We start from the raw sequence: 18495 nt of genomic DNA, 5'->3' as shown, positions 1-18495 counted from the left end.
GAAATTGAGCCTAGTTGAAGGCTATTGTGTTGAGATTGCTTATGTGTGAATTTGGACTGAATTGAGGAAAATAATGAAGCCATAAATGGCTGGAAAATAGCGAAATACAAAGGGCATGCTGCTCAAAATTTTAGGGCTACTTGATTCCTTCAAGTTTGGGTCGATTTGGTGATAAACTTACTTAAGATGTTTGGTTAAACCATTGTACTTGAATTTGAGTGAAAACTGTTTCGATTTGGAGGTGAACAACTTCATGATTTCACTTGTGTCATGGCTGCAAAAATTCTGGTTTGAAAGGCAAATTTGTATCTTGTTACCTCTAAGTTTTAAAGCCTTAAAATCACTCGTGTCATGATTTCACTTGTTGCCTGCTTACCTTGTTATCTTGTTACCTTTAGCACCCTACTACGTACTGTAGGCATACGACTCGTACTCGAGTCTCAATGGTTTTCTTTGGTTGTTCTTGGACGTGCCGGTGATCAAAGGCATCCTTTGGAAGGAAAATTTTGAAGTTATCCTTGTTTGAACTGGTGAGTGTACCACTCGATGACTTGTTGCTTAACTGTTTTACTTGTACCTGCAATGTGTGACTTGAATGACTGTAACACCTGCTTAATTCTAGACGAGACGAGGGTGTACTTCATCACACTCGTCTCTCTTGCTTACTTGTCGAGTCACTGTATATGCTTGAACCTGTTACTCGTGCCTGTTATACGCTTGAACTTGTTATTGTGCCTGACCTGATATCGTTTGAATGTGTATCCAACGACCTTCCTGTTAAACCTGTGCTCAACCCCACAGGGAGTCAATGGAATCGAGCCAGCAAGGGTTTGGTCGAGGAAAATTGATAAATATGGGGACTGTTCCTGGGGAATCTTTGGGTATTGGAGACTCTGGACTCCCGGTATACTCAAGTATTACCATTCTTGTTCATGTTTGGCGTTCGAGCCCGGCAAGGGGTATGTTTGGTGAATTGGATTTGGCGTAATAGGGATCTACGGACATATTTGTTTCATTAAATGTTGACGGTGGGTCAACGAGTTTATCAAGTACTGCAACGGGAATTTAGCTCTTAAGAGCCACCTGTATTCTTTCTAATTGAGATGTTTATTCATTTCCTTATTGGGCATGTATATTTGATTGATTAAAAGCAAATCTCCATGATTCTTGATTGCTTATATTTTTTGTACCTCATTGAACATAAGCTCACCCCTTCCCGTTACCTTTGTTTTGCTTACAGGGTTCAACATGTTGGAAACCATGATTTTGAGGAAAAGAGTCGAGCTAGTGATAGACATCCCTTTTGATTATGCTCCTCTGTGCAAGAAAACCCTAATTGTACTTTGATCACTTGTGAATATTCCGACTTGTATTGCTAGTTAAACTTTTGAACCTTTCATTGTATATATCTTAAAGTGTTTAACCATGTAAATTAAGTGTACTTGTTTGAAATGGTACTTCTATTTGGCTTTGGTGAACACTTCTGGTATCCGTTAGGGATTTCGGACGAGTGTTAAGTTTTAACGTGGAGAGAAAAAATTTGGCAGGAAAACTGTTCACGGAATCTGGTCGAATATCCGGCCAAGTCTTAGCCGGATTGTGACGTGGCCACAACTTTTCATTTTAATTTTCGTTTTCATTCTTCATTCTTTGTTTCGTTGAAGCGTTTGATCGCGGTAATATCCTTCGGAATGATTTAGACCTCGTATGTTCGGCTTAGTAGTCCTGGCGAGAGTTGGGCAGGCTGTCCGCCGAACCCTCTTGTTCGCCTTAGGGGGAGGTAGGGCTGTCACATCCTTCATCACTTCATTTCTCAATTCCTCATTATTTGGCTATCATTATTCTATACTTGGTGGTCAAGAGGTGTGTTCACTCGGTAACAAACGGAACCCGTCGGTTCACACTGTTTTTCCTTAACTCGCACGTATTAGGGCTTTTACTTACCATTCACTAACTTATTATTATTATTTATAATGACACCTTTTTTTATTATCTAAAACTCACTCTTAACCACCAAATTTAGTACACACTCCGTACCAAATAATCACACTATCAAAAGACGTAAAAAATCCTAGTTTACCCGAACGACGGAAGTAAAGGAAATACTCTTAATTCTATTCTTTATTCCAACCACTGGGGAGGTAAATGAGTAGTATAGCTATTATAAAGTAATCTAATCAAAATAAAAAGGTATTTTAGAAAATATGAGCGAATTTTTCCAGTCGTCACACTCTTTCCTCTTACACAAAAATTCGGGGTGTCACATACTCCCCTCCTTAAAAGAATTTCGTCCTCAAAATTTTCTTAGCACTAGAATCTATCAGATGAGTCAGGGATCGTACCTTCTTCATCCTCAGACGGGTTAAGGACCTAATGTTGCTCTAGGGAATACACCCGAGCCGGCGCCTTCCTTCCAGTCCCTTCCTTTTTCGACTATCCAAGGTTGGTCTTGGTAGACTGTCGGTTCTCACTCCCTTCTCTAGGTAGGACTGGGCAATTAGCGATCTGATGATCTGCACTCCCACAACGTAGGCATTTCCTCGCTTTCTTCCAGCAAATATCCTCCGGGTGATTCAGTTTCTCACAGTACCCACAGGGACCACGGGAAGCAGAGGTCGAGCCTCCCTGTGGGGCACCTCTTGACATCCCTGGTAGTCGTACTCCTCCAGTACCCCTTCCAAACTTAAGAGGTGTACTCTTATCCCTTTTCCCTAAGCTATTTTCAGGAATAGCCCTTTTCTTTGCTTGGAAATTTCTAACTTGTAACCTCGTATTTTCAACTCGCAAGGCTTTCTCCACAGTATCGCTAAATGTGTTAATCTGGACCACCGCTAGATCCTTTTGAATCTCTATATTCAGCCCCTGAACAAACCGCCTTATTCGCCTCTGCACAGTCATAATAAGTTCAGGAGCGAACTTAAATAATTTAGGGAAGTGGCTCTCATATTCCGCTACAGTTTGAGCTCCCTGGCGTAGTTGAATAAACTCATCCTCCTTCTTCTCCTGAATTAGAGGCGGAAAATACTTAGCATTGAATTCTCTCATGAAATTTACCCATGTCCTCGATGTTTACTCTCACTCCAACTTCATTCTGATCACATTCCACTAAGAACGGGCTGCTCCCACCAACTGAAAAATAACAAATGTCACCTGTCTCTCCTCCATATAGTGTAAAGCAGCAAAAATGTCAATCATCTTCTCCAACCACTTCTCGGCCACGTCTGGGTCCGGTCCTCCAATGAATTTCGGTGGGGAGAACTTATGAAATCGTTCGAGAGCTCTATCCTCACCTTTTACATGATTACCAGGGTTTCCCGACTGATTAATAGGATTTTGGTCCTGTTGTTCTACTACGTGAGCCAAAAGGTCGGTCATGCGTTGGATAGCGGCAACTACCTGAACGTCAGGATCCACTCCTGGTTCAGGATTGGGCTCAGGCATTAGTTCCCGATTTCCTCCTTCATTTGAGGGTCCGCGCCCCGGGCCCGGTCCACAACGAGTACCCTCCATTTGGTTTTAACCAATTTAGGGTCGAAGCGCGAATATAATATTAAAACAAATGTATGCAGGTACAAGTGACAAAAGTAGACACAACTCAAAAGCAAATAGGTAGATAACAAAATTTTATCAAGCAAATCACACAGCAGCAGTCAGTCATATACAAGAAAAAGGGAATCCCATAAAAGTATCGAGGTTAACAAAAGAACTATATACAAACAAGACCAAAAGTACAAAAGAAACTAACTGACAGCTTTCCCCCTGACTACCCCTCACATGGAACCAAAACATGACTCAAAGGAGTTTTAACCTAGTTCCCAACTGGACTAACGCACTCTCTCTCATGGTTAGAACTGAGTGCGTCTCCCCTCTAGGGCTCCATCCGTACTCTACAAGAATAACACAGTTCATATCTTAGACAGGATTAATCATACTTAATGATACCCTAACACATCACACAAAATTCCATAGAATCACATTTCCAGTTTGCCCAAGTCATTTCAAACCTAGGCTCTCATCTCTTTCGTATTCGGGTACAAGAATCCAAAATAAGATAATTCACAACTCGAGCTAGCCAGCCCCAAGAGTAAATCATCTACATTTATCATTCCTACCAAACATACATCTATTGTCTCCAAGTACCACGATAAAATTTTAAAACCTATAACATTTCATAACTTATGCTCAAAAGCACTTAGTCCTTTACACACGTTCACAAGATCGAGACCATAACACCACTTGGCTCCAAGCTCACTCAACGTAGAGACCACACAAAGCAGTTCTGATACCATCTGTGATAGCCCAACCACCCCCTACGGCAAACCAGAGGGTTCGGCGGACTGCCTGCCCAACTCTCGCCAGGACTACTAAGCCGAACACATGAGGTCCAAATCATTCTGAAGGATAGTGCCACAATCAAACGCTTCAACGAAACAAAGAACGAAGAAAGAAAACAAAAATTAAAATGAAAAGCTGTGGCCACGTCACAATCCGGCCAAAACTTGGCCGGGTATCCGACCGGATTCCGTGAACAGTTTTCCCGCCAAATTTTTTCTCTCCTCGTTCAAACTTCACGCTCGTCCGAAATCCCCAATGGATACCAGAAGTGTTCACCACAGCCAAATAGAGGTACTATCTCAAACAAGTACACTTAATTTACATCGTTAAACACTTTAAGATATATACAATTAAAGGTTCAAAAGTTTAACTAGCAATACAAGTCGGAATATTCACAAGTGATCAAAGTACAATTAGGGTTTTCCTGTATAGAGGAGCATAATCAAAAGGGATGTCTATCACTAGCTCTACTCTTTTCCTCAAAATCATGGTTTCCAACACGTTGAACCTTGTAAGGAAAACAAAGGTAACGGGAAGGGGTGTGTTTACGCTCAATGAGGTACCAAAAATACAAGCAATCAAGAATCATGGAGATTTGCTTTTAATCAATCAAATATACACGCCCAATAAGGAAATGAATAAACATCTCAATTAGAAAGGATACAGGTGGCTCTCAAGCGCCAAATTCCTATTGCAGTACTTGATCCAAACTCGTTGACCTTCCGTCAACATTTATTGAAACAAATATGTCCGTAGACCCCTCTTACACCAAATTCCGTTCACCAAACATACCCCTTGTCGGGCCCGAATTCCAAACATGAACAAGAATGGCAATACTTGAATATACCGGGAATCCAGAGTCTCCAATACCCAAAGATTCTCCAGGAACAGTCCCCATGATTTGTCAATTTTTCTCGACCAAGCCGTTGCTGGCTTGATTCCATTGACTCCCCATGGGGTTGAGCTCAGGTTTAATAGGAAGGTCGTGGGATACACATCCAGTAACAAGTTCAAGCGTATAACAGGCACAAGTAACAGGTTCAAGCATATATAGTAACTCGACAAGTAAGCAAGAGAGACGAGTGTGATAAAGTACATTCTCGTCTCGTTTAGAATTAAGCAGGTGTTACAGTCATTCAAGTCATACATTGTAGGTACAAGTAAAACAGTTAAGCAATAAGTCATGCGACTGGTACACTCACCAGTTCAAACAAGGATAACTTCAAAAGTTTCCTTCCAAAGGATGCCTTTGATGACCGGTACGTCCTAGAACAACCAAGGAAAACCATTGAGACTTGAGTACGAGTCGTATGCCTATAGTACGCAACGAGGTGCTAAAGGTAACAAGATAACAAGGTAAGCAGGCAACAAGTGAAATCATGACACGAGTGATTTTAAGGCTTTAAGACTTAGAGGTAACAAGATACAAATTTGCCTTTCAAACCAGAATTTTCGCAGCCATGACACAAGTGAAATCATGAAGTTGTTCACCTCCTAATCGAATAGTTTACACTCAAATTAAAGTACAAAGGTTTAACCAAACATCTTAAGCAAGTTTATCACCAAATCGACCCAAACTTGAAGGAATGAAGTAGCCCTAAAATTTTGGACAGCATGCCCTTTGTATTTCGCTATTTAAATGGCTTCATTATTTTCCTCAACTTAGTCCAAATTCAAACATAAGCAATCTCAACACAATAGCCATTCAACTAAGCTCAATTTCATCCAAATGCAAGGCAAGTCTAGGAATGCAACCGGAAACCAAGTTTTAAGGACAAAAGCTAAATAGCAGGTTTGACGTCTATTGGCGTTTCGGTCACAACTGAAGCTACGTTTATCGGATTGGTGTACACTTTATACCATTTCGAAGCTAAGACAAAGGGTTACAACTTTCATGAAGACAAGTCAACCCAGTTCATAGTTGATCCAGATCGAATTTGCAGATTACAGAACCAGAATTTCATTGTCAGTCTGGTTATCAGCACTGGATTTAAATGGCAATAACTCAAACTAAAAAATTCCCATTGAGGCGTTTTCAGATGCGTTGGAAAACTGAAACATCGGGATAAAACTTTTGTGTTTCAGCCAAATGCTGATTTGATACGAATCAAAGTGAAAAACGAAGCAAACATGTGAAATCTCAAAACTGCCCGTGGAAAAGAACATTTGGCAGTCAGTGGTATTTCAGTCATTTCACATGCTACAGTGCTCCGATTGAATAGAAATTTTACAGGAAGCTATATGACATCATTTTCTACAACTTTCATGTTTTGACCTAAGCCTGATTGAGCCTCTAACTTGGACGAATGAAGCTGGTCAGAAGTAGGGCAGTTTACTCTTAAAGCTGGAAATTTGATGAATTCAAGGTTTACATTCTCATTCATGTCTTGAACCACCATCCCAACTCCCTATCCAAGCTTATAAACATCATATGCTATCTAAACAACAAGAAATATAACTGAACAACTCAAACCCTAACTCAAAAATCCACCATAACCATCAAAACTACTTAAATAACCATCATTAGCCAAGAGTATAAGTTGCTATACAAACTTAAACAAGATTAAGGGAAAGAAAAAGGAAAAACAGCCTTAATACCTTGCCAAAGATGTTTGCAAGAGAAACCTCAACCTTTCCTTCCAAACCTTTAGCACACCAAGCTTCCCAAGTTCCCAAATAAGAGGTTAATCGGTTTAGATTTTCAGTTTTCACTCAACTAAGCTAGAAATCAAGATTGCATGAAGTGGTTTTTCACTCTTGTTTTTCTCCCTCAAGTCTCGGCCACAATGAATGAAATGAGGCAGAAATGGAGCTCCAAGAAAAGATAAGAAGCTAAGACTTGAGTTGGTCAAAGATGGTTGGATGACTTCCAAGTGTCACCACAAGATTTCGTCTTCAATTTTTCTTCTTTTTCCTTTCCTTTTAGTCAAAAATTTCGGCTCTCTCTCTCTAGGGTAATTAGGTCAGATAGTTTTACACTAATGAGAATGAAATTAAGTTAATAAAGTGGTGGTCAAGTGGTGTGTTTACTCAGTAACAAACGGTACCCGTCGGTTCACACCATTTTTCCTTAACTCGCACGTACTAGGGTTTTTACTTACCATTCACTAACTTATTATTATTACTTCTAATCACATATTTTTTTCTTATCTAAAACTCACTCTTAACCATCAAATTTAGTACACACTCCGTACCGAATAATCACACTACTGAAGGACGTAAAAAACCCTAGTTTACAAGAACGATGAAAGTAAAGGAAAAACTCTTAATTCTATTCTTTATTCCAACCACTGGGGAGGTAAATGAGTAGTAAAGCTATTATAAAGTAATTTAATCAAAATAAAAGGGTATTTTAAGAAAATATGAGCGAATTTTTCAGTCGTCACACTCTTTCCTCTTACACAAAAATCCGAGGTGTCACATACTCCCCTCCTTAAAAGAATTTCGTTATCGATATTTTCTTAGCAACAGAATCTATCAGACGAGTCAGGGATCGTACCTTCTTCATTCTCAGACGGGTTAGGGACCTAATGTTGCTTTAGGGAATACACTCGAGCTGGCACCTTCCTTCCAATCCCTTCCACTTTCGACTGTCCAGGGTTGGTCTTGGTTGACTGTCGGTTCTCACTCCCTTCTCTAGGTAGGACTGGGCAATTAGCGATCTGTTGATCTGCAATCCTACAACGTAGGCATTTCCTCGCTTTCTTCCAGCAAATGTCCTCGGTGTGATTCGGTTTCCCACAATACCCGCACGGACCACGGGAAGCAGAGGCCGAACATCCCTATGGGGCACCTCTTGACATCCCCGGTAGTCGTACTCCTCCGGTACCCCTTCCAAGCTTAAGAGGTGTGCTCTTATCCCCTTTCCCTAAGCTATTTTCAGGAATAGTGCTTTTCTTTGCTTGAAAATTTCTAACTTGTAATCTCGCATTTTCAACTCGCAGGACTTTCTCCACAGCATTGCCAAATGTGTTAATCTGGGCTACCTCTAGGTCCTTTTGAATCTCTACATTCAGCCCCTGAACAAACCACCTTATTTGCCTCTGCTCAGTCACAATAAGTTCGGGAGCGAATTTAGATAATCTAGTGAAGTGGCTCTCATATTCCGCTACAGTTTGAGCTCCCTGACGAAGTTGAATAAACTCATCCTCCTTTTTCTTCTGAATTAGAGGCGGAAAATACTTAGCATTGAATTCCCTCATGAAATTTACCCATGTCCACGGTGTTTACTCTCTCTCCCACTTCATTCTGATCACATTCCACCAAGAACGGGCTGCTCCCTCCAACTGGAAGACAGCAAATGTCACCTGTCTCTCCTCCATATAGTGCAAAGCAGCGAAAATGTCAATCATCTTCTCCAACCACTTCTCGGCCACGTCTGGGTCTGGTCCTCTAATGAATTTCGGTGGGGAGAACTTCTGAAATCGTTCGAGGGCTCTATCCTCACCTTTTACATGATTACCAGGGTTTTCCGGCTGATTAATAGGATTTTGGCCCTGATATTCTGCTACGTGATCCAAAAGGTCGGTCATGCATTGGATAGCGGCAGCTACCTGAACGTTAGGATCCACTCCCGGTTCAGGATTGGGCTCGGGCATTGGTTCCCGATTTCCTCCTTCATTTGAGGGTTCGCGCCCCCGGTCAGGTCCACTACGAGTACCCTCCATTTGGTTTTAACCAATCTAGGGTCGAAGCGCGAATATAATATTAAAACAAATGTATGCAGGTACAAGTGACAAAAGTAGACACAACTCAGAAACAAATAGACAGATAACAAAATTTTATCAAGCAAATCACACAGCAGCAGTCAGTCAGATACAAGAAAAACGGAATCCCATAAAAGTATCGAGGTCAACAAAAGAACTATATACAAACAAGACCAAAAGTACAAAAGAAACTAACTGACAGCTTTCCCCCTGACTACCCCTCACATGGACCCAAAACATGACTCAAAGGAGCTTTAACCAAGTTCCCAACTGGGCTAACGCACTCTCCCTCATGGTTAGAACTTAGTGCGTCTCCCCTCTAGGGCTCCATCCGTACTCTACAAGAATAACACAGTTCATATCTTAGACAGGATTAATCATATTTAATGACACCCTAACACATCACACGAAGTTCCATAGAATCACATTTCCAGTTTGCCCAAGTCATTTCAAACCTAGGCTCTCATCTCTTTCGTATTCAGGTACAATAATCCAAAATAAGATAATTCACAACTCGAGCTAGCCAGCCCCAAGAGTAAATCATCTACATTTATCATTCCTACCGAACATACATCTATTGTCTCCAAGTACCACGATAAAATTTTAAAACCTATAACATTTCATAGCTTATGCTCAAAAGTACTTAGTCCTTTACACACGTTCACAAGATCGAAACCATAACACCATTTGGCCCCAACCTCACTCCGCGCAGAGACCACACAAAGCAGTTCTGATACCATCTGTGATAGCCCAACCACTCCCTAAGGCGAACCAGAGGGTTCGGCGAACCGCCTGCCCAACTCTCGCCAGGACTACTAAGCCGAACACATGAACACATGAGGTCCAAATCATTCTGAAGGATAGTACCGCGATCAAACGCTTCAACGAAACAAAGAATGAAGAAAAAAATGAAAATTAAAATGAAAAGTTGTGGCCACGTCACAATCCGGCCAAAACTTGGCCGGGTATCCGACCGGATTCCGTGAACAGTTTTCCCGCCAAAATTTTTTCTCTCCTCGTTCAAACTTCATGCTCGTCCGAAATTCCCAACGGATACCAGATGTGTTCACCAAAGCCAAATAGAGGTACTATCTCAAACAAGTACACTTAATTCACATGGTTAAACACTTTAAGATATATATAATGAAAGGTTCAAAAGTTTAACTAGCAATACAAGTCGGAATATTCACAAGTGATCAAAGTACAATTAGGGTTTTCTTGTATAGAGGAGCATAATCAAAAGTCATGTCTATCACTAGCTCTACCCTTTTCCTCAAAATCATGGTTTCCAACACGTTGAACCTTGTAAGGAAACAAAGGTAACGGGAAGGGGTGAGTTTACGCTTGATGAGGTACCAAAAATACAAGCAATCAAGAATCATGGAGATTTGCTTTTAATCAATCAAATATACATGCCCAATAAGGAAATGAATAAACATCTGAATTAGAAAGGATACAGGTGGCTCTCAAGCGCCAAATTCCCATTGCAGTACTTGATCCAAACTCGTTGACCTTCCGTCAACATTTATTGAAACAAATATGTCCGTAGACCCCTCTTACACCAAATCCCGTTCACCAAACATACCCCTTGCTGGGCCCGAATTCCAAACATGAACAAGAATGGCAATACTCGAATATACCGGGAATCCAGAGTCTCCAATACCCAAAGATTCTCCAGGAACAGTCCCCATGATTTGTCAATTTTCCTCGACCAAGCCCTTGCTGGCTTGATTCCATTGACTCCCCATGGGGTTGAGTTCATGTTTAATAGGAAGGTCATTGGATACACATCCAATAACAAGTTCAAGCGTATAACAGGCACAAGTAACAGGTTCAAGCATATATAGTAACTCGACAAGTAAGCAAGTCGTCTCGTCTAGAATTAAGCAGGTGTTACAGTCATTCAAGTCATACATTGCAGGTACAAGTAAAACAGTTAAGCAATAAGTCATGCGAGTGGTACACTCACCAGTTCAAACAAGGATAACTTCAAAAGTTTCCTTCCAAAGGATGCCTTTGATCACCTGTACGTCCTAGAACAACCAAGAAAAACCATTGAAACTTGAGTACGAGTCGTATGCTTAAAGTACGTAACGGGGTACTAAAGGTAACAAGATAACAAGGTAAGCAGGCAACAAGTGAAATCATGACATGAGTGATTTTAAGGCTTTAATACTTAGAGGTAACAAGATACAAATTTGCCTTTCAAACCAGAATTTTCGCAGCCATGGCACAAGTGAAATCAAGAAGTTGTTCACCTCCTAATCGAATAATTTTCACTCAAATTCAAGTACAAAGGTTTAACCAAACATCTTAAGCAAGTTTATCACCAAATTGACCCAAACTTGAAGGAATCAAGTAGCCCTAAAATTTTGCATAGCATGCCCTTTGTATTTCGCTATTTTCCGGCCATTTATGACTTCATTATTTTCCTCAACTCAGTCCAAATTCATACATAAGCAATCTCAACACAATAGCCATTCAACTAAACTCAATTTCATCCAAATGCAAGGCAAGTCTAGGAATGCAACCGGAAACCAAGTTTTAAGGACAAATGCTAAATAGCAGGTTTGACGTCTTTTGGCGTTTCGGTCACAACTGAAGCTACGTTTATCGGATTGATGTACACTTTATACCGTTTCGAAGCTAAGACAAAGGGTTACAACTTTAATGAAGACAAGTCAACCCAGTTCATGGTTGATCCAGATCGAATTTGCAGATTATAGAACCAGAATTTCATTGTCAGTCTGGTTATCAGCACTGGATTTAAATAGCAATAACTCAAACTAAAAAATTCCCATTGAGGCGTTTTCAGATGCGTTGGAAAACTGAAACATAGGGATAAAACTTTTGTGTTTCGGCCAAATGCTGATTTGATACGAATCAAAGTGAAAAACGAAACCAAACATGTGAAATCTCAAAACCGCCCGTGGAAAAGAACATTTGGCAGTCAGGGGTATTTCAGTCATTTCGCATGCTACAGTGCTCCGATTGAATAGAAATTTTACAGGAAGCTATATGACATCATTTTCTACAACTTTCATGTTTTGACCTAAGCCTGATTGAGCCTCTAACTTGGATGAATGAAGCCGGTCAGAAGCAGGGCAATTTACTCTTAAAGCTGGAAATTTGATGAATTCAAGGTTTACATTCTCATTCATGTCTTGAACCACCATCCCAACTCCCTATCCATGCTTATAGACATCATATGCTATCTAAACAACAAGAAATACAACTGAACAACCCAAACCCTAACTCAAAAATCAACCATAACCATCAAAACTACTTAAATAACCATCATTAGCCAAGAGTATAAGTTGCTATACAAACTTAAACAAGATTAAGGGAAAGAAAAAGGAAAAACAGCCTTAATACCTTGCCAAAGATGTTTGCAAGAGAAACCTCAACCTTTCCTTCCAAACCTTTAGCACACCAAGCTTCCCAAGTTCCCAAATAAGAGGTTAATTGGTTTTGATTTTCGGTTTTCGGTTTTCACTCAACTAAGCTAGAAATCAAAATTGAATGAAGTGGTTTTTCTCTCTTGTTTTTCTCCCTCAAGTCTCGACCACAGTGAAGAAAATGAGGTAGAAATGGAGCTCCAAGAAAAGATAAGAAGCTAAGACTTGAGTTGGTCAAAGATGGTTGGATGACTTCCAAGTGTCACCACAAGATTTCGTCTTCAATTTTTCTTCTTTTTCCTTTCCTTTTAGTCAAAAATTTCGGCTCTCTCTCTCTAGGGTAATTAGGTCAGATAGTTTTACACTAATGAGAATGAAATTAAGTTAATAAAGTGGTGGTCAAGTGGTGTGTTTACTCAGTAACAAACGGTACCCGTCGGTTCACACCATTTTTCCTTAACTCGCACGTACTAGGGTTTTTACTTACCATTCACTAACTTATTATTATTACTTCTAATCACATATTTTTTTCTTATCTAAAACTCACTCTTAACCATCAAATTTAGTACACACTCCGTACCGAATAATCACACTACTGAAGGACGTAAAAAACCCTAGTTTACAAGAACGATGAAAGTAAAGGAAAAACTCTTAATTCTATTCTTTATTCCAACCACTGGGGAGGTAAATGAGTAGTAAAGCTATTATAAAGTAATTTAATCAAAATAAAAGGGTATTTTAAGAAAATATGAGCGAATTTTTCAGTCGTCACACTCTTTCCTCTTACACAAAAATCCGAGGTGTCACATACTCCCCTCCTTAAAAGAATTTCGTTATCGATATTTTCTTAGCAACAGAATCTATCAGACGAGTCAGGGATCGTACCTTCTTCATTCTCAGACGGGTTAGGGACCTAATGTTGCTTTAGGGAATACACTCGAGCCGGCACCTTCCTTCCAATCCCTTCCACTTTCGACTGTCCAGGGTTGGTCTTGGTTGACTGTCGGTTCTCACTCCCTTCTCTAGGTAGGACTGGGCAATTAGCGATCTGTTGATCTGCAATCCTACAACGTAGGCATTTCCTCGCTTTCTTCCAGCAAATGTCCTCGGTGTGATTCGGTTTCCCACAATACCCGCACGGACCACGGGAAGCAGAGGCCGAACATCCCTATGGGGCACCTCTTGACATCCCCGGTAGTCGTACTCCTCCGGTACCCCTTCCAAGCTTAAGAGGTGTGCTCTTATCCCCTTTCCCTAAGCTATTTTCAGGAATAGTGCTTTTCTTTGCTTGAAAATTTCTAACTTGTAATCTCGCATTTTCAACTCGCAGGACTTTCTCCACAGCATTGCCAAATGTGTTAATCTGGGCTACCTCTAGGTCCTTTTGAATCTCTACATTCAGCCCCTGAACAAACCACCTTATTTGCCTCTGCTCAGTCACAATAAGTTCGGGAGCGAATTTAGATAATCTAGTGAAGTGGCTCTCATATTCCGCTACAATTTGAGATCCCTGGCGAAGTTGAATAAACTCATCCTCCTTCTTCTTCTGAATTAGAGGCGGAAAATACATTGCATTGAATTCCCTCATGAAATTTACCCATGTCTTCGGTGTTTACTCTCTCTCCCACTTCATTCTGATCACATTCCACCAATAACGGGCTACTCTCTCCAACTGGAAGACAGTAAATATCATCTGTCTCTCCTCCATATAGTGCAAAGCAGTGAAAATGTCAATCATCCTCCCCAACCCCTTCTCGGCCACATCTGGGTCTGGTCTTCCAATGAATTTCGGTGGGGAGAACTTCTGAAATCGTTCAAGGGCTCTATCCTCACCCTTTACATGATTACCAAGGTTTCCCGGCTGATTAATAGGGTTTTGGCCCTGATGTTCTACTACGTGAGCCAAAAGGTCGGTCATGCGCTAGATAGCGACAGCTACCTGAACGTTAGGATCCACTCCCGGTTCACGATTGGGCTCAGGCATTGGTTCCCGATTCCTCCTTCATTTGAGAGTCCGCGCCCCCGGCCCCGTCCACTACGAGTACCCTCCATTTGATTTTAACCAGTTTAGGGTTGAAGCGCGAATACAATATTAAAACAAATGTATGCAGGTACAAGTGACAAAAGTAGACACAACTCAAAAGCAAATAAACAGATAACAAAATTTTATCAAGCAAATCACACTGTAGCAGTCAGTCGGATACAAGAAAAAGGGAATCCCATGAAAGTATCGGGGTCAACAAAAGTACTATATACAAACTAGAGCTAAAGTACAAAAGCAACTAACTGAGACCTTTTCCCCTGACTACCCCTCACACGGAACCAAAACATGACATAAATGAGCTTTAACCCAGTTCCCAACTGGGCTAACGGACTCTCCCTCATGGTTAGAACTGAGTGCGTCTCCCCTCTAGGGCTCCATCCGTACTCTACAAGAATAACACAGTTCATATCTTAGACAGGATTAATCATACTTAATGACACCCTAACACATCACACGAAGTTCCATAGAATCACATTTTCAGTTTGCCCAAGTCATTTCTAATCTAGGCTCTCATCTCTTTCATATTCGGGTACAAGAATCCAAAATAAGATAATTCACAACTCGAGCTGGCCAGTCCCAAGAGTAAATCATCTACATTTATCATTCCTACCGAACATACATCTATTGTCTCCAAGTACCACGATAAAGGTTTAAAACCTATAACATTTCATAGCTTATGCTCAAAAGCACTTAGTCCTTTACACACGTTCACAAGATCGAGACCATAACACGACTTGGCCCCAAGCTCACTCCGCGCAGAGACCACGTAAAGCAGCTCTGATACCATCTGTGATAGCCCAACCTCCCCCTAAGGTGAACCAGAGGGTTCGGCGGACTGCCTGCCCAGCTCTCGTCAGAACTACTAAGCCGAACACACGAGGTCCAAGCCATTCTGAAGGATAGTACCGCGATCAAACGCTTCAACAAAACAAAGAACGAAGAATGAAAACGAAAATTAAAATGAAAAGCTGTGGCCACGTCACAATCCGGCGAAGACTTGGCCGGATATCCGACCGGATTCCGTGAACAGTTTTCCTGCCAAATTTTTTCTCTACTCGTTCAAACTTCACACTCATCCAAAATCCCCAACGGATACTAGAAGTGTTCATCAAAGCCAAATAGAAGTACCAGGTCAAACAAGTACACTTAATTTGCATGGTTAAACACTTTAAGATATATACAACGAAAGGTTCAAAAGTTTAACTAGCAATACAAGTCGGAATATTCACAAGTGATCAAAGTACAATTAGGATTTTCTTGTACAAATGAGCATAATCAAAAGGGATATCTATCACTAGCTCTACTCTTTTCCTCAAAATCATGGTTTCCAACACGTTGAACCATGTAAGGAAAACAAAGGTAACGGGAAGGGGTGAGCTTACGCTCAATGAGGTACCAAAAATACAAGCAATCAAGAATCATGGAGATTTGCTTTTAATCAATCAAATATACACGCCCAATAAGATTAGAAAGGATACAGGTGGCTCACAAGAGCCAAATTCCTGTTGCAGTACTTGACCCAAACTTGTTGACCCTCGGTCAACATTTAATGAAACAAATATGTCCGTAGACCCCTCTTATGCCAAATCCCGTTCACCAAACATACTCTTGCCGGGCCCGAACGCCAAACATGAACAAGAATGATAATACTCGAGTATACCGGGAATCCAGAGTCTCCAATACCCAAAGATTCTCCAGGAACAGTCCCCATGATTTGTCAATTTTCCTCGACCAAGCCCTTGCTGGCTCGATTCCATTGACTCCCTATGGAGTTGAGCTCAGGTTTAACAGGAAGGTCAATGGATACACATCCAAACGACATCAGGTCAGGCACTGTAACAAGTTCAAGCATATAACAGGCACGAGTAACAGGTTCAAGCATATACAGTGACTCGACAAGTAAGCAAGAGAGACGAGTGTGATGAAGTACACCCTCGTCTCATCTAGAATTAAACAGGTGTTACAGTCATTCAAGTCACACATTTCAGGTACAAGTAAAACAGTTAAGCAACAAGTCATGCGAATGGTACACTCACCCTTTCAAACAAGGATAACTTCAAAAGTTTCCTTCCAAAGGATGCCTTTCATCACCGACACGTTCTAGAACAATCAAGGAAAACCATTGAGACTCGAGTACGAGTCGTATGCCTATAGTACGTAACAGGGTGCTAAAGGTAACAAGATAACAAGGTAACCAGGCAACAAGTGAAATCATGACATGAGCCATTTTAAGGCTTTAAGACTTAGAGATAACAACATACAAATTTGCCTTTCAAACCAGAATTTTCGCAGCCACGACACAAGTGAAATCATGAAGTTGTTCACCTCTTAATCGAAATAGTTTTCACTCAAATTCAAGTACAAAGGTTTAACCAAACATCTTAAGCAAGTTTATCACCAAATCAATCCAAATGTGAAGGAATCAAGTAGCCCTAAAATTTTGGATAGCATGCCCTTTGTATTTCGCTATTTTTCAGCCATTTATGGCTTCATTATTTTCTTCAACTCATCCCAAATTCACACATAAGCAATCTCAACACAATAGTCCTTCAACTAGGCTCAATTTCATCCAAATACAAGGCAAGTCTAGGAATGCAACCGGAAACCAAGTTTTAAGGACAAAAGCTAAATAGCAAGTATGATGTCTCTTGGCGTTTCGGTCACAACTGAAGCTATGTTTATCGGATTGGTGTACAATTTATACCGTTTCGAAGCTAAGACAAATGGTTACAACTTTCATGAAGACAAGTCAACCTAGTTCATAGTTGATCCAGGTCGAATTTGCAGATTACAGAACCCGAATTTCATTGTCATTCTGGTTATCCGTACTGAATTTAAATGGCAATAACTCAAACTACAAAATTCCGATTGAGGCATTTTCAGATGTGTTGGAAAACTGAAACATAGTGTTAAAACTTTTGTGTTTTGGCCAAAGGCTGATTTGATACGAATCAAAGTGAAAAACGAAGCCAAACATGTGAAATCTCAAAACTGGCCGCGAAAAAGAACATTTCGTAATCAGGGGTATTTCAATCATTGCACATGCTACAGTACTCCGATTGAGCTGAAATTTTACAAGCAGCTATGTAACATCATTTTCTACAACTTTCATGTTTTGACCTAAGCCTGATTCGGCCTCTAACATGGACAAATGAAACTTGTCAGAAGCAGGGCAGTTTACTCTTAAAGCTGGAAATTTGATGAATTCAAGGTTTACATTCTCTTTCATGTCTTGAACCACCATCCCAACTCCCTATCCAAGCTTATAGACATCATATGCTATCTAAACAACAAGAAATACAACTGAACAACTCAAACCCTAACTCAAAAATCAACCATAACCATCAAAACTACTTAAATAACCATCATTAGCCAAGAGTATAAGTTGCTATACAAACTTAAACAAGATTAAGGGAAAGAAAAAGGAAAAACAGCCTTAATACCTTGCCAAAGATGTTTGCAAGAGAAACCTCAACCTTTCCTTCCAAACCTTTAGCACACCAAGCTTCCCAAGTTCCCAAATAAGAGGTTAATCGCTTTAGATTTTCGATTTTCACTCAACTAAGCTAGAAATCAAGATTGAATGAAGTGGTTTTTCTCTCTTGTTTTTCTCCCTCAAGTCTCGGCCACAATGAAGGAAATGAGGCAGAAATGGAGCTCCAAGAAAAGATAAGAAGCTAAGACTTGAGTTGGTCAAAGATGGTTGGATGACTTCCAAGTGACACCACAAGATTTCACCTTGAATCTTTCTTCTTTTTCCTTTCTTTTTAGTCAAGAATTTCAGCTCTCTCTCTCTAGGTTAATTAGGGCTGATAGTTTTGCACTAGTGACAATGAAATTAAGTTAATAAAGTGGTGGTCAAGTGGTGTGTTCACTCGATAACAAACGGTGCCCGTCGGTGCACACCGTTTTTCCTTAACTCGCACGTACTAGGGTTTTTACTTACCATTCACTAACTTATTATTATTACTTCTAATCACACATTTTTTTCTTATCTAAAACTCACTCTTAA

General features: G+C 40.5%; 2 protein-coding genes across 2 annotated transcripts; both read right to left on the bottom strand.

Moving 5' to 3' along the window:
- Positions 1–2433: 2433 nt before the first annotated feature.
- LOC113768144 lies at positions 2434–3441 on the bottom strand. The gene is made up of 2 exons (XM_027312394.1): positions 3151–3441; positions 2434–3003 (listed from the first exon to the last, which is right to left on the bottom strand). The coding sequence occupies exons 1-2, from the start codon at positions 3439–3441 to the stop codon at positions 2434–2436; spliced, it is 861 nt and encodes a 286-aa protein (XP_027168195.1).
- Positions 3442–8117: 4676 nt separating this feature from the next.
- LOC113768133 lies at positions 8118–8933 on the bottom strand. The gene is made up of 2 exons (XM_027312382.1): positions 8643–8933; positions 8118–8495 (listed from the first exon to the last, which is right to left on the bottom strand). The coding sequence occupies exons 1-2, from the start codon at positions 8931–8933 to the stop codon at positions 8118–8120; spliced, it is 669 nt and encodes a 222-aa protein (XP_027168183.1).
- Positions 8934–18495: the final 9562 nt, after the last annotated feature.

Source organism: Coffea eugenioides, chromosome 1 (assembly GCF_003713205.1).
Source record: "Coffea eugenioides isolate CCC68of chromosome 1, Ceug_1.0, whole genome shotgun sequence".
Taxonomy (NCBI): Eukaryota; Viridiplantae; Streptophyta; class Magnoliopsida; order Gentianales; family Rubiaceae; genus Coffea; species Coffea eugenioides.
Note: the sequence above shows the minus strand (reverse complement) of the source record. Positions and strands in the feature narration are given on the sequence as shown.

Excerpts from the sequence above, each read along its gene's own strand:
- LOC113768144 (XM_027312394.1), bottom strand. The coding sequence starts at position 3,441 with ATGCCTGAGCCCAATCCTGAACCAGGAGTGGATCCTGACGTTCAGGTA. Across the intron at positions 3,004-3,150 it reads ACTATATGGAGGAGAGACAG|GAGAAGAAGGAGGATGAGTT; the intron begins GTGACATTTGTT and ends CCTCTAATTCAG.
- LOC113768133 (XM_027312382.1), bottom strand. The coding sequence starts at position 8,933 with ATGCCCGAGCCCAATCCTGAACCGGGAGTGGATCCTAACGTTCAGGTA. Across the intron at positions 8,496-8,642 it reads ACTATATGGAGGAGAGACAG|AAGAAAAAGGAGGATGAGTT; the intron begins GTGACATTTGCT and ends CCTCTAATTCAG.